This window comes from Ipomoea nil, unplaced genomic scaffold (assembly GCF_001879475.1).
Source record: "Ipomoea nil cultivar Tokyo-kokei standard unplaced genomic scaffold, Asagao_1.1 scaffold0382, whole genome shotgun sequence".
NCBI lineage: Eukaryota > Viridiplantae > Streptophyta > Magnoliopsida > Solanales > Convolvulaceae > Ipomoea > Ipomoea nil.
This window is the reverse complement of record NW_017616810.1, coordinates 244,177-269,613: the sequence shown is the minus strand read 5'-3', so window position 1 is coordinate 269,613 and position 25,437 is coordinate 244,177. Positions and strand designations below refer to the sequence as shown.

General features: G+C 35.3%; 2 protein-coding genes across 3 annotated transcripts; both read left to right on the top strand.

Moving 5' to 3' along the window:
* The first annotated feature begins 2,288 nt into the window (after window positions 1-2,288).
* LOC109171878 (callose synthase 5-like) lies at window positions 2,289-18,688 on the top strand. The gene is made up of 40 exons (XM_019320962.1): window positions 2,289-2,501; window positions 2,625-2,725; window positions 2,870-2,991; window positions 3,090-3,186; window positions 3,300-3,410; window positions 3,498-3,626; window positions 3,729-3,821; window positions 8,997-9,088; window positions 9,254-9,380; window positions 9,509-9,646; window positions 9,733-9,809; window positions 9,933-10,011; window positions 10,092-10,217; window positions 10,317-10,431; window positions 10,861-11,201; window positions 11,411-11,463; window positions 11,551-11,611; window positions 11,696-11,777; window positions 11,866-11,915; window positions 12,061-12,147; window positions 12,363-12,485; window positions 12,575-12,669; window positions 12,780-12,864; window positions 12,946-13,106; window positions 13,223-13,346; window positions 13,438-13,532; window positions 13,634-13,742; window positions 13,831-13,982; window positions 14,089-14,198; window positions 14,302-14,427; window positions 14,513-14,581; window positions 14,720-14,909; window positions 15,002-15,113; window positions 15,206-15,325; window positions 15,412-15,527; window positions 15,614-15,697; window positions 16,375-16,487; window positions 16,563-16,792; window positions 17,154-17,951; window positions 18,065-18,688. Exons 1-40 carry the CDS (start codon window positions 2,300-2,302, stop codon window positions 18,530-18,532), a joined length of 5,763 nt encoding a protein of 1,920 aa, XP_019176507.1. The 5' UTR covers window positions 2,289-2,299; the 3' UTR covers window positions 18,533-18,688.
* A 548-nt stretch (window positions 18,689-19,236) lies between these two features.
* LOC109171874 (HVA22-like protein k) lies at window positions 19,237-24,423 on the top strand. 2 transcript variants are annotated; one of them, XM_019320956.1, is made up of 9 exons: window positions 19,237-19,372; window positions 20,818-20,879; window positions 22,222-22,280; window positions 22,602-22,699; window positions 23,163-23,214; window positions 23,347-23,410; window positions 23,503-23,598; window positions 23,790-23,914; window positions 23,945-24,029. In XM_019320956.1, the coding sequence occupies exons 2-9, from the start codon at window positions 20,874-20,876 to the stop codon at window positions 23,991-23,993; spliced, it is 549 nt and encodes a 182-aa protein (XP_019176501.1). In that variant the 5' UTR covers window positions 19,237-19,372; window positions 20,818-20,873; the 3' UTR covers window positions 23,994-24,029. The 2 variants fall into 2 exon arrangements, with proteins under 2 accessions (XP_019176501.1, XP_019176502.1); XM_019320957.1 differs by having other exon boundaries at window positions 19,244-19,372; window positions 23,790-23,868; window positions 24,026-24,423.
* The last annotated feature ends 1,014 nt before the right edge of the window (window positions 24,424-25,437 follow it).

The following is a 25,437-nucleotide window of genomic DNA, read 5'->3' as shown; positions in this document are numbered from 1 at the left end:
ATTCGACCACCATTTTGATACAAATGTGACAAGTTTAACTCATCTATTATCTTTTTATTTTAATTAATTTTTTTTGTACTGAATTCAGTTTAGTAAAGGCCCAAAAAACTTGGATTGAAGAAGCCCAAATTCACCTCACTCAATAGTTATGTTGTGGAACTGTGTTCACCATGTGCATGGTGAACACGGGATACATACATAATTTCTAAGCTGTAGATTCATAATTTAGATTCATAACATCTATACAGTAAATTCATAATTTTTGTACTGCGATTGCGAAGAGAGAAACGTCGTTAACAATAAATAAGAAACAAATTTATGAATCTACAACATAGAAATTATGAATCTACCCCTGTGTTCATCATGCGTATGGTGAACACGTTTTCCACAGCATAATTTGCGCACCTCACTGTTCCTCTTAATTTCAGGCTTCACATTGTTTTCACTTTTTTTGCGTTGCCCACAATTTAATTGCAAATTCAAATCGAAAACTCACTTTAATTTAACCTTAAAAAGTAAAACGTAACAAATAATTTGACCGTATTTTTACAGGAGGACCATGGTCCTCTTTTAAACCCTTCTATATGTTATGAAAAACGAAAAATTGAAGACAACAATAACAGAAATTACAGAGAATATAGAGAAGAAGAGATTTCTTATTCACATCATTACATAGGGTACATCTTACAAAGAAAGATATAGGCCACCTATTTATAGGCAACAAATTTGATTCTTAGGCAACAAATTTGATTCTTCAATACTAATCTATGGTATACTTGGCCCTTTATTTATCCAGGAATATAATAACTGAGATAATGGACACACACTATTAAAATATTCATAACATATACATGCACTATATAGATTATTTGATAGCCATAAAAGTTTGAATTTTTTAAATAATTTAAAATGTGAAAAAATTATTCTCACATGGATGAAAATTGTTAGTAAAATAATAGTCGTAGATAAAAATTGGTAGGAAAATAATAGTCGAGGACGAAAATTGGTAGAAATTAAATATGTGGACAAAATTATCATTTTGCTAATACTCGTGAGCCTAAAATTGGTATTTGCTCGTAGAATATGATTACATGTGGTACGAACAACCTTTTAAAAAAATATATTTTTTAATGTGGGGGATAGTTAGAGATGTTACATCTTACTATTTTTTCTCTTGATCAAATTTAAGAATATCGGGTAGTGATTGTGAGTTTCTCCTACCATTGAAAACTTAGGAACATATACCACTGGATGTATATATATATTGATGGAATTAATTAAACCGGGGATCCAGATTAATGAACTCGAATAGATAAATAAATGTAACGAATATGTGATTAAAACGATAATAGGGATATGAATATAGGTACGAATATAGTCATGGGGACTGATACTGTATTAATTGAATATATAACGCTATTACAGAGGTTCAGGACTTGTAATAACAAGATAATAAGAAGTAAATTAAAGACACAAGATGCCTTGATTAGGACACCGAGGAGAAATTTTATAGCTCGCGTCGCCATAACAACTCCAGGAGACGCGGGTGTCGCAACTATCGCCGCGCGACTCGGCCAAAGGGCGGCCGAGCCCAGGTGATCGACCCCACGGGGGTGCATGTTCCTCGTGGGTCGCTTGCCCGGATTCGTTGCTTCGAGTCTGGTTCGCCCCAGATTCATCTGTCATTATTCCATCATATACATAGTAGTAGTTATAGTTTATCATGATGATGAAATTATTTTGCAATTCACCGAAAAACTTAATTTTAATTTATATTTTGCATGGTGCAAATTCCAACATGCAATTGATTAAGGCCTTAAGGGTCAACGTAATTATGAGACAACTCAATTTAGATATTTATATTACTCCTAATTCAAAATATTAATGTCGTAACCAATTAACGTCTTGATTGTCCCTTCGATTGTAGCGGGAAAGAACCATACATAGTGACGCTAGAACCGGGAGAGAAAGAGGAAGAAATCATCACTAACTGTCTCAGCGCAAAACACTCCCAGCCATCCACGTGTCTCCCAACCTCAACTGAAATTTTTTCCCACTATTTCGTCCCAAAGAATGCATGAATATGGAAATGTGAATGCCAACGTATAAAAATGCTACTTATCATCTTCATCATATTTTGATTTACTTTCGCATTGATGCGATGTTAGCTAGAGCGCGCGAAAGGAAGGAAGAGGGAGTTGATGAAGCTGTTTGGTGAGGTCGTGTAAATGATCGAATTGAAGAATTGGTAGTGAGCTGAGGGAGAGATCAGATCGAAGATCAGAGAGAAGTAACGAAAATGACGTCGCCAAGAGGTATGGACCCGGCGGGGCTACAGTCGACGCTGATGCGGCGGGCTTCGCGCAATACCACCATGACCACCTTCTCCATGGGGGAAGTGTTCGACAACGAAGTCGTGCCCTCCTCCCTTCAGTCCATTTCGCCTATCCTCCGCGTTGCTACAGAGATCCAAAACGAACGGCCTCGAGTTGCATATCTCTGTACGTATACAAACAAATTAAATGAATGCGATGTGAAATAAAGCTTCTGATCTTCTGAATTCCAGTTTTGAAGCTGACTGTTCGTTCCTATTTGGTTATTTTGTTACGCTTATTATTCATCAGGTCGATTCTACGCTTTCGAGAAGGCGCACAGATTGGACCCAGGCTCCGGTGGACGTGGTGTGCGTCAATTCAAAACCGCTCTCCTTCAACGATTGGAGCGTGTATGTATTTCATCTGCATATATGCATTGCTATCATATCATCACTTCCTCATTTTCCTTTCACTTGCTTCAATTCGGATAATATCACCTTAGATTATTCAATTCTCAACTTCTTTAATTTAAATTAGTAATCCTTTAATTTCAGGACAATGCATCAAGTCTTGCTTCTCGAGTGAAAAAGACTGATGCGCGAGAAATAGAGAGTTTCTATAAGCAATACTATGAGCAATATGTTGTGGCACTTAACAAGGGTGAACAAGCAGATAGGTATGCAGAGACTTATACAATAGTTTCCCTTTCACTATGCAATCCCAGCTTGTTGGAAAGTGTACTTGCTGTTAATTGTTATAATATTTTGGCAACAGAGCTCAGCTTGGCAAAGCATACCAGACTGCTGGAGTGCTATTTGAGGTTCTTTGTGCTGTCAACAAGACTGAAAAAGTTGAAGAAGTTTCTCCTGAGGTTAGTTTGCATACTTATTGTTCAGATATATTAGTTTGCCTATGATGCTTTCATGCTTTTGTGAAAGAATTATATTCAGAGATCATAACGAATATTAATTATTGTTTAAACAGATTATTGCTGCAGCAAATGATGTTCAGGCAAAGAAGGAAATATATGCTCCCTATAACATCATCCCCCCTGATTCTGCCGGAGCTTCACAATCTATCATGCAGCTCGAAGAGGTGAAATTTTGCATCCAAACATATAGGGTACAGATTCTATTAAACAAGTTAGTCTGAATGATGATGAAAGTTTTTTGCTTTCTCCAGGTTAAAGCTGCTGTGTCAGCTCTTTTGAACACAAATGGATTAAGTTGGCCAGCCTCTTTTGAGCAGCAAAGGCAGAGAGCTGGGGAGCTCGACCTTTTAGATTGGCTAAGGGCCATGTTTGGGTTTCAGGTACAATTCAAATTGGTCATCCAAAAATGGGTACTCATCATTTAGACTGAGTTCCATTCTTTACGAATGTCAAAGTTTCATTGCTCTATTTGATGCATACAGAGAGACAATGTAAGGAACCAACGGGAACATCTAACTCTACTGCTTGCCAATAACCATTCAAGGCTGGTTCCAAAAGCGGAGCCACAAAACAAGGCAAGAAAAACTTATCATGTTAAGCTGCAAATATTTTTTGTGCTTTAATTTGAAATTTACTACTTCTGGTTTGCTGCACTAGCCAGTATATTCAGAATCTAAATATTGAATGCTCATTACAAATCATGTTTCCATTTTTATACCAAGATTTATGTTCGGTGTTATTTACATCCTTAGAACATGTGTTGGAAATTTGAGCAAAACTGATATTGTAAGTGGCTATTTTGTGATACAAATATCGGTGGGTTTATTTTCGATTTGGATCGGGTCAAAGTGAATTTGGGTTCTACTAAGTGAGATGAAGACATTGATATATTGTACGTATGGGTGAATGAGAAATTGATTTTCATAGTAGAGAACAAGTATATCACAACGAAAGAGTTGTGGGAATCCTTGGACCATAAGTACAAAAGCAAAGATATCGGCACAAAGAAATTTGTTGTTGGCCAATTCCTTGACTTTAAGATGGTGGATTCCAAAATTGTGCTAAGTTGAAGAGATTCAATTAATCTTTGGATCTGTGATGAAGGCATGGTGATGAGTGAATTCTAAGTTTCACAAGATAAAACGAATTTTGATTTAAAAGTTGAGGACTCAACTATTAAATCACAGCAAACAAGAACACGGGAAGAACACAGAATTTTTGGAGGAAGAAGAGCAGAATTTTGGGAAAAAGAATTTTCGTAGTTTTTTTTTTTCTCGGTGTATATAAAATACTCTGCTCAACCACGATATATATAGGAGAAGTGGTCAAATTAGTCGTTAATATAGGAGATGTGAAAAACGCAAGGTACACCCGAGAAGTGGTTTCCACTTCTCGATCACAACCTAGTAGTCATTCTCAGACAATGCCGAGAAGCTCACTTCTCAATCACTACCAAGAAGCTCATTTCTCGATCACAACTGAGAAGTTCTCAGACAGTGCCAAGAAGTGTACTTCTCGGTCTGTACGAGAGGTGGTTTCTCGACCCACATCGAGAAGTTACTTCTTGGTTTATACCAAGAAGTCACTTCTTAGTCCCAAGTGGCTGAGAGATATCTCTGTTTACAAGTTGGAAAATTTATTCAATGGACCATAAGTATAAAAGTGATGATATTAGCTCAAAGAAATTTGTTGTTGGCCGATTTTTTGATTTTAAGATAGTGGATTCCAAAACTATGATGAGTTAAGTTAAAGAGATTCACTTAATCTTCAACTAGATCCGTGACGAAGGCATGATTGTGAGTGAAGCCTTCCAAGTGGCGTTTATAATCCACTTATTACTCTAGGTTGGGAGGACTTTAAGATACTTTAAGCACAAGCGAAAAAACATGAACCTGGAACAATTTATCCTCCGGCTCCGGATTGAGGAGGGCAACAGGAGGACGAATGAGAAAGTTCCTGTCACGGGTGGCGCTAAGGCCAACAATTTGGAGCATGACAAAAACTCCAAGAATGGTAAAAAGGATGAGAAAAAACTTAGTCCTAAAGGAGAGACGTTTCTTAGAACAAGTTTCATGAAAAATGCTATAACTGTGGCAAGATGGGCCATAAATCGTCTAATTGCAAGGTTTCGAAGAAGAATAATAAGCATTCTCAAGCCAATGTAGTTGAACAAAGCAGGCAGAAGGAAGTGAAGATTAGCCTATCGGCCATGGTGACTGAGGTAACCCTCATGGGCTCCAACTAGCGCAAATGGTCCATTGATAGTTTGATACCGGTGCAACAATGCACATTTATTGCAACCGAGAGCTATTTACCACCTTCTAGATCATTGATGGCAAGGTGGCAAGGTGGGGATGCAAAACTCATCTTAGTCGGTTGTGGAAGGCATGAGCAAGATGATTTTGAAGGTGACCGAAAAAAAAATTCGTCGCCTATTCCTGGGTCACCTGAGTCCCCTCTCCTCAGTTGACTTTGTTTGGACCATTGCTTTTTGTTTTCCGGTCAGGTTGTATCGTACCCCTTCCGGCTCTCTTTTTTGTGTGTTTTGTGATTTGTGTTGGTGGGTATGGCTGGTATGCTACTGCCTCGGGATCTTATGATGAAGAGGGTGATTGGTGAGGGGTTTGTGACTGGAGGTCTCTACGTTGACCTGTAGACGGATGGAGTCCGTTGCGTGTTTTGGTGTTATCTTGTTTTGTGTTTTGGTGCTGTCTCGTTTTGTCCTATCTCGTTTTGGTGCTGTCTCACCTTTGCTTAGGTGATGTCTCTCCTTTTTTATGCTCGCCATTTGGAGCATGCTTCCCTTTTGTTAGTCAAGATGCTTCCCTTTTGCCATAAAAAAATTGTGTCCTCCAGTTTGGAGTTTGTCTTCTTTACCTTGTGTGTCCAAGCTTGTTCGGTCCACTTTGTGTTCACCCGGAGTTGAGGTATTGGTGGCGTCCAAGCTTCGTTTTATGGGGAGTGTCCAATCCCAAGCTTGTTCGGTCTACTTTGGCTTCACCCGTTGTTTGTGGTATTAGTAGCGTTCAAAGCTTCTGTTGCAGGGGGAGTGTCCAATCTCAAGCTTGTTCGGACCACTTTGAGTTCACCCGTTGTTCGTGGTATTTGTGGCGTTCAAAGTTTTAGTTTCAAGGAAGTGTCCTAATGGATTTGAGTTAGTTCGTTATTTAGTTATTTTGTGTTATCACTTATTTGTGTAACAAATTGGGCATGATTAAAATCTATGCTCCAACTTAAGGGGGAGTGTTATGGAATATAGATATACTATTTGGAATCTCAATAGATTAGGCCGTCTTAGGGATTTAGGTAGGTAGGCATAGAAACTTGTGTCCTATTCGTAGTCTTCTAGCACCTTGAGACAATATATGACAGCACATTAAAAAACTCTCCCTTTACTTTTGTATTCTCTTTATAACTTTTATTGATGAAAGATGAAAGCTTTAGAATGGTTAGAAGCAATGGGCTAGGGTCACTCAATTGAGTTATAATGCACATGTGCCAAATCACACTAAAAGATTGAATTCAACCAATTAGCTAGTCTAACTCATAGCCTTATAAACCCATATGTTCTCTCTTATTTTATTGATGTGGGACTCTTAACACTTAATGGTGATTTATGTGCAAGCTTAGATATCCTACATGCCGCATGATACCTTATGCACCTTAATCGAATGGTGTTGTCAAATGTAATAATCACACATTGAAAGAACTGATGAATGCGATATTGATAAGTTAGGGCTTACCTCAAAATATGTGGGGCGAGGCTATTCTAACAAATAATTACCTTTTAAATAAGGTATTCCGTAAGAAGCTCGATAAGACCTCTTACGAGATGTGGAAAGGTAGGAGGCATGTCTACCAATACTTGAAAGTGTAGGGATATCTTGCCAAAGTATTGGTACCAACACCTAAGAAAATAAAAATAGGTCCTAATACGGTGGATTGTATTTTTATTGGCTACGCACATAACAACCATGCTTATCGATTTTTAGTACACGAGTTTCACGCTTTAGATGTACATAAGAACACAATAATTGAGTTGAGGAAAACATCCTTTTTCGAAGATGTATTTCCTTGTACGTCCAACGAGGAACCTAGTACGTCGAAACAGACACTTGACGGAGCTATGGATAATGAGAGTGGACAATTTGAAAAGGAACCCAAGCTAGAGCTTAGACGTAGCAAACAGGCTAGAGTAGAAAAATCATTTGGTCCAGATTTTCTAACTTGTTAAAATATGATTCTAATATTCTAACATGTTTATTAGAAAATAAATCAAATTTTCTAACTTGTTTGTTAGAAAATGAGTCTCGTGCATACGTAGAAGTTATGACTTCTATGGAAGGACCAATGTGGAAAGAGACCATTAAAAGTGAATTTGATCCTATTCTCCAGAATCACACTTGAAAATTGGTAGATCTTTCTCCGAGCAGTAATCTCTTGGGATCCAAATGGGTCTTTAGAAAAAAAAAAAAAAAACTGATGGTTTCATCAAGAAGTATAAGATTAGACTTGTAATTAAATGTTACAGTCAAAGTGAGGACCATGAATACTTTGACACTTATTCTCCGATGACGAGAATAAATTCCATTAGAATGATACTTGCCATGGTCGCACTGCAAGACTTGGAAGTGCGCAAGATACTCGGAAAAGAACTACCTATGTGAGAGAGAAGTGGATTGCTTCAAAAGAGAATTGATTTGGCTCAATTCTTTAAAAGCTCTTGCAGAACTAGGAACGTTGTTTCATGGCCAAAATAGACACACCCATGAGAACACAACAATGTTGGAAGGTTCTTGTGTAAGATATATCATCGTTTATACAAATGATAGTACGGTTCAAAGATATCGCGTTTTACCAAATAGTCAGTAAAGTAGATATATCTTTAAAGGGAATGTTCAAAGGATTGCACATACCTATCTTATGCAGAAATCGACCGTTGAACACAGTCGTGTCATTTTCTAGTCCCGAAAATCAATTTTATTCATTGGAAATGTTAGCAAAAATGACATTGTAAGTGGCTATTTTATGGTACAAATATCAGTGGGGTCACTTTCGATTTGGGTCGGGTCAAAGTGGATTCGGGTTCTCCTAAGTAAGACGAAGAAATCGATATATTATATGCTCAAAATGAACAATGAGTGAATGAGAAATTGATTATCAAAGTAGACCCATTTGAATTGGAAAAATGGAGATGGGAAGGCTTGGAATAAGACTTTGTTCCACATTGGAAATGAGAAGTGGGATTGCACTAGTATAAATACAAATCCCTTTTTAAGGGAGTTTGAATTGTGAAGCATAAAGGTTCTCTCTTGTGGTTTTATATACACTCTGGGAAATAAACTTTAAAGTTCTTTCTCTCAAAGTTCTATGTTCTACCTGTGATAGTGGAAAGTGTGTGTGACACACGACTCGAATTTGAAACCTTGACCTTTCGTATTTGTGCTTGTTAATTTTGGGATTTTATAAATTACCCAACAATATGTTAGATTACTTAGTTATCCTGTTGGTTAATATTCTGTATTTAGTTATTGAAATTGTGCAATTCTCAAGATATAGTATGAAATTATGTTTTCTTTTTTACTTAAGAGTTATATTATGGCTGTTTAGTTGAATAAAAAAGCCATATATTAATATAGATACACTAAACTGTATATAGTTTTCCTTAATGTGTCTTGACTTTGTAACTTGCTCCACAAATCTCCAGAGTATAGCTAGAAAGTGTACTGAAAAATGTGGTTTTCACACAGCTTGATAATCGAGCTGTTGATGCACTCATGAACAAGCTTTTCAAAAACTACAAAAGTTGGTGCAAATATTTGGGGAGGAAACACAGTTTAAGGTGAGGTAGTAGGAGTTTCGACTTTCAACCAGTTTTCTTTCCAATGGACTTCTTTCACATCCATATCTTTCTGAATTAAACTATTATACAGATGTGCATGGGGCTATAGATATGAAAGTTTATATTGTAAATAAATTCATTTAATGTGCCTCTTGGTGATTTTAGGCTCCCTCAAGGAGAGCAGGAAGTGAAACAAAGAAAAATACTTTACATGGGCCTTTATCTTCTAATCTGGGGTGAGGCAGCTAACGTTCGCTTCATGCCAGAGTGTCTATGCTATATCTTCCACAATGTGAGTTGTAGTTATCTTACTCTTGGACTGGCACCATTTCAATTTTCAAAATATACAGATAATTATAAAAGAATGTACAGTAATTATAAATTAATACATGTAATATCATTTTGCAAATATTTGTTTAGATGGCATATGAACTTCATGGTCTCTTAGCCGGAAATGTTAGCATTGTCACTGGTGAAAACATCAAGCCTTCTTATGGTGGGGATGATGAATCTTTCCTGCGGAAGGTCATTACTCCCATTTATCATGTGATTGACAAGGTACTATTTATACAATCCTGTAATACTTTATTAATTATTGGGCTTATCTTGTCAAAGATAGTGAAATGGTGATTATATTTCTCCAGGAGGCTAACAAAAGCAGAAATGGAAAATCACCACACACCGCTTGGTGCAACTATGACGATTTGAATGAGTATTTCTGGTATTTAAGAATTCAAGTTGAACAGTGTATTTCTTGTTTAAGAATTAAAACATGCAGTGATTGCTTGAATTTTTTTTTTTTAATGCTTTTACATATTATTATAATTTGGTTGAGTTTGCCCAGGTCTTTAGATTGCTTTTCTTTGGGCTGGCCAATGCGTGATGATGGAGAATTCTTCAAATCTACACGAGACACATCTAAAGTACATTCACACTATTTATCCATCAATTGCTTCATATGGATGATAATATTCCTCATTACTTTATACGACTGCTATCCCAGGGCAAAGGAACTCCCGACAAAAATCATGCAAAGATGGGTAAATCGTATTTTGCAGAGACCAGATCATTTTGGCACACCTTTCGAAGTTTTGACCGCCTCTGGACATTCTTCATTCTTGCTTTACAGGTAGCCTGTTCAGACATTAATTTTGCTGAATCGACTGCCCTTTTGCTAATATCAGTAGATGCTTATGCCAGTAACTATTGGACTGTGCTGTTTTTTTAGGCCCTGATTATAATTGCATGGGATGATGTTGAACTATTGGATATATTTCGGAAGGATGTGCTATATCGTCTGTCAAGTATTTTCATCATAGCAGCCTTTCTTCGATTACTTCAAAGTATGCCCTTCTTCTTTGCTGCATTAATTACATTCAAGCATAATAAGGTTTATTAGATTTTTCTGTATGTCTGTAGGCACTAGCTCTCTTTCTCCCTACCTTTTAGTCCTAAGATTTGATGCTTTGAAAAAGGTGTAGGAAGATGACAATTAGAGTTCTCATTAACATACACTCTGTATTTGTTTGCCAACTATTCTGTTTTCAGGGGTTCTATTTCTATATGTTCTAGGCATCTTCCATAGCCTTTTCTCTCAGCTAATATATAATAAACCAATAATACTTGAGACTGAATTCTTGGTTTTGGAATTCCTGGCAGAACAAGTTTGATATGGTGGTGGTCTTGAATCTAACATATGTAGTTTTTAGTCTTGAGTTGTGTTGATTGGAAAATTAATTTTCTTTTCCATTCTTCTTAATCTATGAAACTAGGTATTTTGGACCTTATTTTGAACTTTCCGGGCTATCATAGATGGACGTTTACAGCTGTTTTGAGGAATATTTTGAAGATCATTGTTAGCCTGGCTTGGTCTATCATCCTTCTACTGTGTTACGTCATTCAAAACAACTCCTTCAAATTTGTTGACCAGTTTAGGGATATATTTCCATTTCTAAAGAGAGTTAAGGGCATTCCACCACTCTATCTCATGGCTGTGTCTATATACCTGCTACCAAATTTACTTGCAGCAGCTTTATTTTTGTTCCCAATGCTTCGACGTTGGATTGAGAGCTCAGATTGGCTTGTTGTAAGATTTCTTCTATGGTGGTCACAGGTATGCTTTCCTAATGCAAACATAGTACGTGCTTTTATGACTATCCATCTATGTGCATATAAACATAGAACGAACTTAACATGCATTAAATTTGAAGTAAAATTGTATAAGATAGATAGACTTGTGTGTTAATTTCTTTTAGTATTGATTACTTTGTAACCTTATATTTGACCTCAATGACTTTTTCTTTGTTTTTATCCTTTTTTCAGCCTAGAATCTATGTGGGAAGGGGGATGCATGAAAGTCAATTTGCACTGATAAAGTATATTTTATATAAATTCTAAGTACCTTCTTTTCTTCTGTTTCATTTTGGCATCTGCCCTCTTCATTATTTTTCTTCCCTTGCCAGGTATACTTTATTCTGGTTGCTGCTTCTGTGTTGCAAATTTTCATTTAGCTATTTCGTCCAGGTAGTTGCCACATCTCTTTGGTTCTTTCCTTGGACCAGGATACATATATAGTTTCTACTAAGTATAGTCTCTTTGTTGCACCAGATAAAACCTCTGATAAAGCCAACAAAAGATATAATGAATATTCATCATATTCAGTATGCTTGGCATGAGTTCTTCCCAAATGGTATTTGTCCTAATTTGTTTCTTCTTTTAGTTCATTTCCATTGACCTCTTTAATTATTCTCTTACTAAAAGGTGTTGTACCAATGCAGCTGATGGAAACTATGGAGCTGTTGCTGCCCTTTGGGGCCCAGTGATTTTGGTATATTATCTTCTTTCTTTTATTTTCTTTTTCTCTCTTATATTCAATTTTGTTAAAAAATTTCATACCACCTGTTTCCCATAGTGTAAAGAATAGAGATTAACTGTGCTAAGGCAATTGTGTACTCTTGCAAATGTTATTGCAGGTGTACTTTATGGATACCCAAATTTGGTATGCAATTTTTTCAACCCTGTGGGGTGGTGCTATTGGGGCATTTGATCGGCTTGGCGAGGTAATTCATTATCAAAAAAAAAAAAAAAAAAAAAAAAAAGAGTTGCAAGCATGTGTGAATTGGGATTAACTTGGTTATTTGAAATTGTTTAGAAGCATAGTAGTGAATTCTGTAGAGGTGAAGCTATTGCCAATTACATGAATATATATCCTTCACAGGCCATGGTAATCATTTGAAAAGTAGTCTTTTAAATCATAATTACTTTATCCTTGTAGATCCGAACTCTTGGCATGTTAAGATCAAGATTCCAGTCTTTACCTGGAGCCTTCAATACATATTTGGTTCCTTCTGAAAGAACCAGGAAGAGGGGATTTTCTCTGTCAAAACGTTTTGATGAGGTTTTCTCTTGTCTTTTTATTCTTTTATATTCTTTAACAAGGTTTAAAATGGCAACAAATGTCAAATTACATGAGATATGCATGTTCAGGTTTCACCAAGCAGAAGAACTGAAGCAGCCAAGTTTGCTCAGTTATGGAATGAAGTAATTTGCAGTTTCAGGGAAGAAGACATTATAAGTGATAGGAAAAGTCTCTAAACTCAATTCTACTGTTCTTAACTTTATCCCTTTTTGTATTTTACCTTGTGCCTGCCTACACATGGAACTGAAATAGGTGTTTGATTAAAAAACTCAGAGAGATGGACCTGATGCTAGTTCCTTATTCATCGGATCCTAGTCTGAAAATAATTCAGTGGCCACCCTTTTTGCTTACTAGTAAAGTAAGTGCATTCTACTATAGCACTTGAGAGATTTTTGCATGGACCTATTAATGTTGAATCTGAGTGTTTTAACCTTCACAGATCCCAATTGCAATAGACATGGCTGCTCAATTTCGGCCAAAAGATGCAGACCTTTGGAAGCGTATATGTGCAGATGAATACATGAAATGTGCAGTTATTGAATGTTATGAATCTTTAAAGCTTGTTTTGAATACCCTGGTTGTGGGGGAGACTGAGAAAAGGTTTCTTCATTGTCATTTCCGTAACCAGTCAACTTGTTCAGCATCTTTAAATTTACTTACAGATCTTACATCAGTATCTTCTAACCCTAACCCTAATTCTAATTTATATGTGATAGAATAATTGGAGTCATCATCAAGGAAATTGAAATTAACATTTCAAGGAATACATTCCTTGCAAATTTCCGGATGGCTCTGCTCCCAGATCTTTTTAAGAAACTTGTGGAGTTAGTTGAATTATTGGTGAGTAAGTTTGGATACAAGTTCTCTGTTGTAGATGCAATATTATTCATATACAACAAAATATATACTCTACTTTCATGTTACGTTGCAGAAAGTTGGTGATAGATCCAAGAAAGACAATGTTGTTCTAGCACTGCAAGACATGTTGGAAATAGTTACCAGTGACATGATGGTGAATGAAATCCGGTTGGTGAATTTTGTGCAATATAGAAGGAACAGTTTTTATCACCCTTAAACCATAGTGCTTGTTCTTGACTCAATTGCTTTCTTTGCTAATTTCATTTCAGTGAACTGATAGAACTTAGCAAGGATTCTGGAAAGCAACTCTTTGCCAGTCATGACTCAGGACCAGCAATAATCTTTCCCCTTAAAATGACAGCACAATGGGAAGAGCAGGTATCTTAATTGTTCACTGGATGGTGATAATATTTATAAACACATGCTCATGTCTAACTAATAAAGATCATTTTTATCCTTATCAAAGATCCGACGTCTCTGTCTCCTCCTGACTGTCAAAGAATCTGCTGCTGAAATCCCAATGAATCTGGAAGCTCGGCGAAGGATTACCTTTTTTGCAAATTCATTATTCATGGATATGCCACGTGCACCTCGAGTTCACAAAATGCTTTCATTCAGGTGGATATATACTGTAACTCCTTCCCCTCATGCATATGAGAAAGGATACTAGGTCCCCCCCTCACCTCTATTTATTTTCTAATCATAGGATTTGTTATATATGCAGTGTAATGACTCCATACTATAGTGAGGAAACTCTATACTCCAAGAGTGACCTTGAGATGGAAAATGAAGATGGTGTATCAATTATTTACTACCTCCAAAAGATTTATCCAGGTTTCACTTCTCATTTCTTGTCTTATATTATCTTCTTTTTAGAGTAGTATTTCTTTTCTTTGATTTCTGTTGTTTCCTTGGCAATCATTATGATATGAAATAGATGAATGGAATAACTTCATGGAGCGTCTTGGATGTAAAAAGGAGTTTGAGATCTTGGAGAATGAAGAAAACATATTGCAGCTACGCCATTGGGCTTCCTTAAGGGGACAGACTCTCTGCAGAACTGGTTAGTCATTAATGTTTATTTTCATATTCGTTATTTCTTACTGCATTGCATTGTTTTTTACCAATACATATTGGGCTTTTCTCAGTTAGAGGGATGATGTACTACAGAAGGGCTTTAAGGCTTCAAGCTTTTCTTGACATGGCTTCAGAGAGCGGTAAGAACTGTTATCGATACATCATTGTTTTAAAGGATTGAGGATGCTTGACATACATTTTAATGCAGGCAGAGCTATTTCCCGTTACTTCCTCTTGGCCAATTTTCTGCATTCTAATTGTCATCTTTAAATGCACAGAGATTCTTGAAGGCTACAAAGCTGTCACAACTTCATCTGAAGAAGACAAGAAAAGTCAGAGATCATTGCATGCACAATTAGAGGCTGTAGCTGACATTAAATTCACATATGTTGCAACATGCCAGAACTATGGGAATCAGAAGAGAAGTGGAGATCGTCGTGCAACGGATATATTGAACTTGTTGGTCAAGTACGTTTCTGAGTGATAAACTATAAACTTCTACAAATACATTTCAGTCAAAGGCTGTAGTTGATTGTTTCGTCATACTTTCTTTGTCACAGCAATCCATCTCTCCGTGTTGCTTATATTGATGAAGTTGAAGAAAGGGTTGGTGGAAAAGTTCAAAAGGTTTATTATTCTGTTTTGGTAAAAGCTGTTGATAACCTTGACCAGGTAGTGGTTGTTCTTGTCCTAGGATATATACTTAATTTGTTAATTTGTTGTATTCTACTTCTGACTTTCTTTTCTGTCATTTCTGATTGAAGGAAATCTACAGAATAAAATTACCAGGATCAGCAAAGATAGGAGAAGGAAAGCCAGAAAATCAGAATCATGCTATCGTCTTTTCTCGCGGTGAAGCCCTTCAAACCATTGACATGAATCAGGTGATCTCTCAATCCTCTTGATTTTTTTTAATCATTAGAAGGATGTTGTCAGGTTTTTAAATAATTATTGCTTCTTCCTATTGTAGGATAATTACTTGGAAGAAGCTTTTAAGATGCGTAACCTTCTTGAGGAGTTCAATGAAAATCATGGTGTACTGCCACCTACAATTTTGGGTGTCCGGGAGCATATCTTCACTGGAAGGTTGGAGATTTTTTATTTTCCCCCTTGAGCTTTTGGGTCACACCTATACATACAATCCGATTTTAATTATATCTGATGAACTGCAGTGTTTCATCTTTGGCTTGGTTTATGTCGATGCAAGAGACCAGCTTTGTTACTATTGGTCAGAGAGTTCTTGCAAGGCCTTTGAAGTATGTTCCTTCTTCTTTAACCACTTACCTATTTACTTGTATTATCAAAGTGTGCATCTTGTATACTGAAGTGATATCCAGGTGACTGTCATATACATGGATATAATTTCTTTCTTAAATAGTGTTAAGAGCCCCACATTGAAAAATAAGAGAGAAACATATGAGTTTATAAGGTCACGGATTATACTAGCTAATTGATTGAATTCAATTGTGGTTTGACTCATGCACATTATTATATCAAAGCTTGTTCTGTCCATCTAGCAACGCACTCATTTTGTTGTTATGCTCTCTACCTTGTACACAACTAACGTATCTATGGGCTTGAATTTACTTTTGATTAGGGAAAACCAAAATTTATTTGTTAAAAGGATAATTTGATGTTGTTGTTATGCTCTCTACCTTGTACAGCTAACGTATCTATGGGCTTGAATTTACTTTTGATTAGGGAAAACCAAAATTTATTTGTTAAAAGGATAATTTGATGTTGTTGTTATGCTCTCTACCTTGTACAGCTAACGTATCTATGGGCTTGAATTTACTTTTGATTAGGGAAAACCAAAATTTATTTGTTAAAAGGATAATTTGATGATCTGCCTTTGGTAAGATTTATCAGAAAAGATTGTCACGACTTAGACCTAAATATTTAGTGTTAATTGTTCTTTATTTGTTGGATTCAGGGTTCGATTCCACTATGGACATCCAGATGTCTTCGACAGAATTTTCCATATTACCCGTGGTGGCATCAGTAAATCTTCTAAGGGCATCAATCTTAGTGAAGACATATTTGCAGGTAGTATCTTAAATTTAGTTCTTTTGTTCATACAAAACTTCAGAAAATTTCTCATTAACATGTTTAATTTAATAGGTTTTAACTCAACACTGAGGCGTGGAAATATTACCCACCACGAATATATCCAAGTGGGAAAGGGACGAGATGTTGGTCTTAACCAAATCTCTCTTTTTGAGGCAAAAGTTGCATGTGGTAATGGGGAGCAGACACTCAGCCGTGATATCTACAGATTAGGACATCGTTTTGACTTTTTCCGAATGCTATCTTGCTATTTCACAACCACTGGCTTTTATGTCAGTTCAATGGTAATTATATTGTTTTTCATTAATCATTGGTATTGCTACCTTTCTTAACTTGGCTGATTTGGAGTGGAATTGCTACTGTAATTGGAAAAAGGGGCTCACAAAATGAAACTAAGGCTTGTTATTATCTTAATAGATCACTAGTGTTATTATATCTATAGCCTTTTTAATAAAAGAACAGGAATAATAATTATGATTGCAGGATATTGCTCTTATAGATTACCTGAAACAGTTGTACATTTACAGTTACATTTGATTTGAATAGTAGATTGCTTGGAATTTGGAAATTCATTCTAATTCTTCAAACTTCTTTTATACAGTAATTTGTTTTGGTAATGATATGAGTGTGTTGTTTATGTTGCAGATTGTGGTCCTTACTGTTTATGCATATTTGTATGGAAAACTATATCTTTCATTGAGTGGAATGGAAAAGGCAATAGTTAAATTTGCAAGATCTAAGGGGGACGATGCTCTTAAGGCCGCCATGGCTTCACAATCAATTGTTCAGCTTGGTCTATTGATGGCTTTGCCCATGATTATGGAGATTGGACTAGAAAGAGGGTTTAGAACTGCTCTAGGTGATATGGTCATTATGCAGCTTCAACTAGCAGCTGTATTCTTCACCTTTTCTCTGGGAACAAAGCTTCATTATTTTGGTCGCACTATTTTACATGGTGGAGCTAAATACAGAGCAACTGGGCGTGGTTTTGTGGTGCGACATGAGAAATTTGCTGAAAACTACAGAATGTATTCAAGGAGCCATTTCACTAAAGGTTTGGAAATACTGATTTTACTCATATCTTATCACATGTATGGCGCAGCAGCTCCAGATTCTGTATCTTTCTTGTTCCTCTCTTTCTCAATGTGGTTTTTCGTAGTTGCATTACTGTTTGCTCCTTTCCTTTTCAATCCTTCGGGATTTGAATGGCAAAAGATAGTGGACGACTTTGATGACTGGAGTAAGTGGATTAGTAACCGAGGTGGAATTGGTGTTCCTGCAACCAAAAGTTGGGAGTCATGGTGGGAGGAGGAACAAGAGCATCTCCAGCACACTGGATTATTAGGACGTACCTGTGAAGTTCTGCTTTCCTTACGCTTCTTAATTTACCAGTATGGCATTGTTTATCATCTACATGTTGCCAACAACAACAAGAGTATCTTGGTAATTAAGTACATTTTCTTCTGCCTTCTGATCGAGTTTACTTATGTTAGATCGATTACTGACCCATCATGAATCACATTTTAATGTTCGTTTCCGGCCTATGGTTATTACAGGTCTATTGTCTGTCTTGGCTAGTTATTGTTGCAGTCATAATCATATTGAAGGTAGTATCATTGGGCAGGAAGAAGTTCAGTGCAGACTTTCAGCTAATGTTCAGGCTTCTAAAGTTGTTCCTTTTCATTGGGTTCATAGTAACCCTAGTCATCTTCTTCACATTCTTGAGTCTCACTGTGGGAGATATCTTTGCGTGCTTACTGGCTTTCATGCCAACAGCATGGGCTATTCTCCAGATAGCACAAGCATGCAGGCCAGCGGTGAAGGGCGTGGGAATGTGGGGATCTGTCAAGGCATTGGGAAGAGGGTACGAGTACATAATGGGGTTGATTATCTTTACCCCTGTGGCTTGTCTCGCATGGTTCCCATTTGTGTCAGAGTTCCAGACTAGGTTGCTTTTCAACCAAGCCTTCAGTCGAGGCCTTCAGATTCAACGTATTCTTGCTGGTGGGAAGAAGAACAAGTGATCAGAATAATAACTCAGATCAGATCACCACCTCTATGCTATATATGCTTAGATGGTGAGTGGTGACAATACACTCATTTTTAGCTAGCTGCAGGTAGGTGTTGCGGGCTTAAACCACATCTGCCTCAAAATAAAACTCCCATCAAAGGGATATATGGTCAAATAGGTAGAATGATATTTTGTACAAAGTTAAAAATTTAGATTTTGTCTTTGTAGTATAATCTTTTTAGTCTAATTTTTATACAAAATAAAATGTACCATAATGTATATTTCCTTTTCATTAAAAAAAAAAAAAAAAGCATTCTAATTGCGTCTTGCTCAGTTTTGTTTTCTCTTTGTCTGGTTTCTCAAGTCGTGTTGTTGGACAGGGTCGGTGGTGACGGCACAAGCCCCTAATTTTTGGATCTAATTTTTTTTTTTTTTTTATATATGCAATCCTTTATTTTTATACTTGATAATTATGTTTTTATAATTAATTCTTAATTGTAATTAAAAATAAAATTTTAGAAGTGATTGATATTGAAATTTTAATAAATAATTTTGTATTTAAATATGTAAGAAAAAATCACTTCTAAATTAAATTAAATTAAATTTTGAATTATATTTTTTAAAAAATTTTTATACATTATATTTAAAACACATTTTTTTATTAGGACTCAATCACCTTAACTATAGAGATTTCTATCCAACTATACTTCTATTATTATCTTTTAGAAATTTTTGTGATTATGTTTCTTGCCTCCCAAGTCCCAAGTCCCTAATTTTTTATGGAACGGCTCTGCTGCTGGAGTTTCCTTGTCTGCACCTCTTCGATTCAATCAATCGCTTGAGGTCTTCACAGGTTCGTCGTTTTCTCCTTCTTCAAATCGGAACTTTTTCTCTTTCTTTAAATCGGAGCTAAAATTGATGTATGTTTTTCAAATTAAACACCTAAATAGGTAAATATTATAAATTTTGTTGATTTCTATAAATTTCGATTACATTGCCTTCATGCCCTTCTGTGAGAATATAGCGATTTGCTTATTTAATTGCCAAAATCGAAGCTAAATTTGCTATGGTGTTTCACTTTAATTCATATTTGGATTGCGAAAGAATGAAGTTACAAATTGTTTATTTAATTAAATTATACCCTTTGGATTGCGAATGATGTTTTGTATCTTTGTTTTGCTTCATGCCCTTTGCTTCAAATTGCTTATTTAATTAAATTATACCTTTTGGATTGCAAAAGAAGTACTATATCTTTGGATTACTTAATGCCCTTGGCTTCAAATTGCTTATTTAATTAAATTATACTCTTTGGATTGTGAAAGTGCTGTATCTTTGGATTGCTTCATGGCCTTTTGTGAAAATACTTCTTTGCAGTAGAAACATGTTCATTCGTCTACAATTTTTATGCAAAATTGAAAGCTGTAAAAATTTGGCCTCGTATTCCTTTTTTTTTTTTTTTTTTTGCAACTAATTTAGTGGTAAATTATTCTTAATTAATTGTTTTTTATTAGTTTAATTTGTGTAAATATTTCATTTTGATAGGGTGTTAATGTGTAATGGCTTGTTGTGGCTAGGACCAAAGAATATCCCCATTTTGCAATTTAAACCTAAGCTGTAGTAGTAAATGTAATTGTCTATAGAGTTGGCACAAAAATTAATATTATGAAATATGAAATGTTTATCTCCATTTTTAGGAGAACATATGGCGCTAAGAGAAGTATATGAATGAACTGGGAATAAGTCTTAACTGGATTTACTTGGAGTATTTAAATTGTAGAAGTGTGTTACTAGCAATTTGTTTTCTTCAACTCAGCCATTTTGCAATAAGAGGACTTTGGCTCTGTAATCATCTGCTTTATTTGATGTCATGGTTCTCACATGCTAATCAATTTCAAGTTTTAGCTTACTTTGTAATTTTTCCATCATTAAAAGTGCAAAGGAGTATTCTGTACTATTTAGCTACTGGTTGTGAAGAACAAGAAGGTTGTAGATGCAATTTAAATGACAAAAAAATCTGAATTTATGTAACGTTTTTGAGTTTTTGAACATGGAGTTATACTTTCAAGATGGCTTGTTAAAGAATGAAATATAATTTGGGAATCGGGATCCTTCTAGTTTGTTTTATGAGGGTGGATTAGTAATTTTGCTTGCTGTAAAACTATAAATAATACTCCGTATTCCGTAATACTAACAATAAAGTGATGGACAAGCCCTAAGGCCCCTAATTATTCTTCATTTCTCTTGCTACCGTATCTCTCAACTTATCATGATGGATGTTATTGGCTTCAATTGTCACAGATAATGACCGCACTCTCCTAAAGATCATAGAGAAGAATCTTTGATACTGTTTCTACATGGAGGTATCAAATCTCTTTTTCCTATCCATGTCTATGCAGTATATACATAACTTTTTGTAAGCCGAGTAGACTTAATCTTATGCGTTTCTCAATATGTGGGGATGATTTTGGACCATCTCAATTGCTGGAATTGATTTCATCTTTGGCTGTTTTCAAATCTTTATTTGTCGATTGAAATTGTTTACGGATGTTTGTAACATGAAGCTTGTAATTGAATAACTGAATAAGTGGAGAAAATCTTGATGAATTTGAGTCTGCTATCATATCGCAAGCATGAGATACTCTAGTTTTTGGTGAAATATGCGGATAATTGGGCCATGCATTCAAAAGTTTAACTACCCGCACTTTAATTGCAGAATCATCCTTGTTAGGAAATATCAATCCATTATTAGTTATAAGAAGTGTAATTTATAAATACTTGGATAAATAGATTGATTACTTCTTCAATTTGGTTGAATTTACAAGACTTTATTTGACAGTTGGGATTTGATTATTCTTCTCATTAAAGTCTAATGTAATACCTAATTAATTGCAATTTGTTACGACCAATGAATTCCTATAATTTCTTATTTTCATTTCTATCTTCTTGATATTACCAATGATTGAATGAGTATATTCACTCCATTTCAGTTTCATAGAACATATTGTTTTATTTAATTCATTGTTTTTCTGATAACTACACATTTTGGTTGCCATGTCTAGAACAAGCACAGTTAAATGAAATGTGATATTACATTTATAATGTTGATGGAGTATAACGATAAGCAATGTTATTTCCATGTGTACACTTGTTGAGGCCGGATTAATTCTGGTGCCACTTTGCCAGTGGGGCACCACATGCACCAAAATGTCACAAAATTATCACTCTCTGCATCAAGAATTATATATGATATACTCTGTATATGTTATGGTATGATTTGAAATTACTTTAGAAATTAGGGCTTGATAATACATGTGACATTGATGGTGAGTGAAACATAGTCCAAAATACTATTTCCTACCTTATGGTGGAACTGTGGGAGCTTGGGAGGTGTTTTGCCTGACAATTGACTTTATGAAATTTAGCTGAAAGATTTGAATAAAAGGTCATTTAACAAAAACGATGTTGATATGTGATTGATTTATGAAGCAAACAGTTTGGCCTTGAGCCTTGTGCATTCAGACCCACAGAAATGGTGGTTATGGTTTGTTTTCTTTTTAATTTGTTTGTATTTAGTAAAAGGCTGGTATTTATCATTCAGATGTGGTTGGTGCTCTTGTAAGAAATGAGATCCTTATAGTTGCTTAAATAGGTTTCTTTATGCCTAAGTTCTTAGTTTTAGTAATGTGAATCTAACTGGTTCAGGTTGGGTTGCGGCTGCTTCTTAGTCCACTAGGTTCTAACATTGTTGTTCGAACAGCAAGGTGAGCTTTTACAGGTCTTTTTATTTATTTATTATTATCTCTGTTTTATATTTATTTTGTATTTACCTATCAGTATTCAGTACAAGGCATGATTTTCTTTAAGGTGATCCATTTCTATATACTTAACTGTGTATATTAGTAGAGTGATTATCAAATATCAATGTTGCTTGCTGCAATGATCAATAGAACTCCTGATAAAAAGTAGTAGAGCAAAGAAATTATCTATGTAATTCTAATTGCTAGAATTAGAATATTCATTTCATGCATTGAAGATTAGGCAACTCTTATTTATGAGGCTTCACCAATGTGTGGTTTCTGCAGCTGTTCTGTAGGTGTTGTTTTACCTGTTTATTCTACATTTAGTGCAATTGAACGAAGGGATCAAGAGGAGCAAAAGAAATGGCTCATGTACTGGGCAGGTTGGTGGTGTTGTTTAATCTTCTTGATGAATGTTGTAGTGGGTTACAAAATTATGTTGCTGGTGTTGGTTATTTTTTCATTTATTTATTTTTATGGCTATAGTTTGTTGCTTTATTAAGTTATTAACATCTGTAGCTAGCAGCAGTTTTTCCCTCGCATTATACTCTGGGTTTTTTTTGGGTGGTTTGGAGGGAGGGGGGGGTTATTTTCATGTTACCACAGTTTAAGCGATGAAAGGGAGCAGAAACAATTATATAGTTACTGTCTAGTCACTAAATATATAAAATAAATCAAGGAAAATAAATGGAAAGGATTAGCAAGGCTAAGTAACCTTAGTGAATCTAAACTAATTCACGAGCAGTTGTTACCTGCAGTGTTTTGACAATTTTACTATGCAGTTTGTAGTGTTCTTTCTTGTGTATATCTCTTAGAACTGAAGAAGACTGTTCATTTTGCTTGCAGCTTATGGATCTTTTAGTATGGTAGAATTGTTCACAGATAAGCTTCTTTACTGGTACATGTTATATCCTGTTTTCCTGTCCCTTAAGCTATTGTATTTACTATTCTATGATTTAGTAATTAGAAATTTCAGTTTTCTGACAATCCAACCTTTAATATGTGGACAACTCGTTTTCAATATAATCAGGTTTCCACTATACTATCATGCCAAGTTTGCATTTCTTGTTTGGCTTCAACTTCCATCTATTGATGTAAGTCCAGTCAATGCTCTCTTTTTTTATGTGTTACTATGTGAAGCCACTTGAAACTTGTAGAAGTTGCTTAGGAAATTTACGTATGGCAGGGTGCAAAGCAAGTGTATATGAATCATCTTCGGCCTTTCCTATTGGAGCATCAGGCTAGGCTTGACCAAATTGTTGGATTTTTATATGGTGAAATGGTAAAAATTTACACATTTTGATCCTTTTATGATATGTTGCATGGTCCATATTTAGCAAACTCAGAACACTTCTCTTTATCCTATAATGTTTTGAATATTTCTCTTTTTACATATTAAGAAAACCCTGTTCGACATTTGATTAGACTTACATTTGCAACCTTGGATGACCCGTTATGTTTCTGGATTTTCAGTCTAGGTTTGTCAGTCGACATCAGGAGGAATTCGTGTTTGTGAAGACAATTCTGATGAAGATTTTAGCGTCTGGTAAAGGTGAGGAAACCTTGGTATTATGCAGGAAGCCTTATGCTCAGATTCAACCTTGCACGTTGAATCGGATATGTGTCACACCCATTAATCCCCAACCTCTCTTCCACCCTTTCAAAATAAATACATAAATACGGAGTAACAAATATTGAATTTGTTTCAGATAACACTCGCCGAGAACAAAGGCAAGAAAGTGCTGCAATTGAAGGAGCAAATAGAGAGGACGATGTAGAATCCGAGGATGATGATTGATTAAAGAGTTCTCAATCAAACTTAGCCAAGTAGTTCTTTTTAGTTAAATTTTTTTTACAGCCAACTGAATGGATAGATGCACTTTCTGGGCTGAGGTGAAAGATAATTCAGTGCAAAAAAGTGCAGAGATCCTTTGAATGTGATGATTTATTGTTCTAATGTTCTACCCAACCATATGTCTTTCTACTAGTTTATTTTGCCAAGTGAAATTAGGTATAGTTTCAATGTAAAATTTCCCTTTACTTTACTAATATAAATAGTTGGTTTTGGATTGTATTATTGGAAACTCTGGCGAAGCAGGGTCGTGTTTATGTTTAGTTCTTCAGCATAATTTTAGCCAATTTTTTTTTATTGAATGACTTAATTGTAATTTGATGGCTAATTTGAAATTTTTTTATTTAGAAATTTAAAATGCATTGTTAATATTAACAGAATTTGTTAGTAGTGAATTAAAACTGTCACTACACATATAAATTTTGTATGTGACATGGACTTAAGTCTTTATAATTAATGGATAAAAACTAGTGTACTATTTTTTTAAAAAAAATATTTGTTAGATGGTGTGCTGCTAGCTGTGACATATAAATTTTGCATGTGACATGGACTTAAGTCTTTATAATTAATGGATAAAAACTACTGTACTGTTTTTTTTTTTTTTTTTTTTTTTTTTTAAATATTTCTTAGATGGTGTGCTGCTAGCTGCATACTTTCATGATGTAGCTAATCAATGTCTTAAAATTTACAAGCATATAGAGATCAACACATCGAAGGGAGGATTGACCCAGCAATAAAGTTGTCTTTTAATCGTTGACAACATATCGAAGTCATCATATTTTGAACGTTGACAACATATCGAAGTCATCATATTTTGAAATTTTTTTAAAATACTCTTTTAGAAACATCGATGAATTTGAGCCCTTTTCTATGTAAAAATAATTTCTTAACAAGAAAATTTACCACTTAATTTTATTCTCTAAACACATTTAGTAATTCAGATATCTCCTTAGTGGTGTTGATGTATTTCCTCATCACTTCTTCAGCCCCCTTTGGGCCATTTTTGTCTACTAAAGGGTAACATGGAAATGCCACAAGTCCCATGGAGCAAAATAAAAAAGATAAAACCATCAACCAATTCTCACTTCCAAAGGCCTAAACCCCACATTTTTATTTCATTGTGATATAGCGCACTACTGCACTAGCCACTAGTACTACGTTGCAACACGAGCACGTGACAATATAGATTATAGGTTCGCGTATTTTTTTTTTTACGCGATTCACTACAACATACATCTTTATAATTTATAATGTACATTATTCTAACTC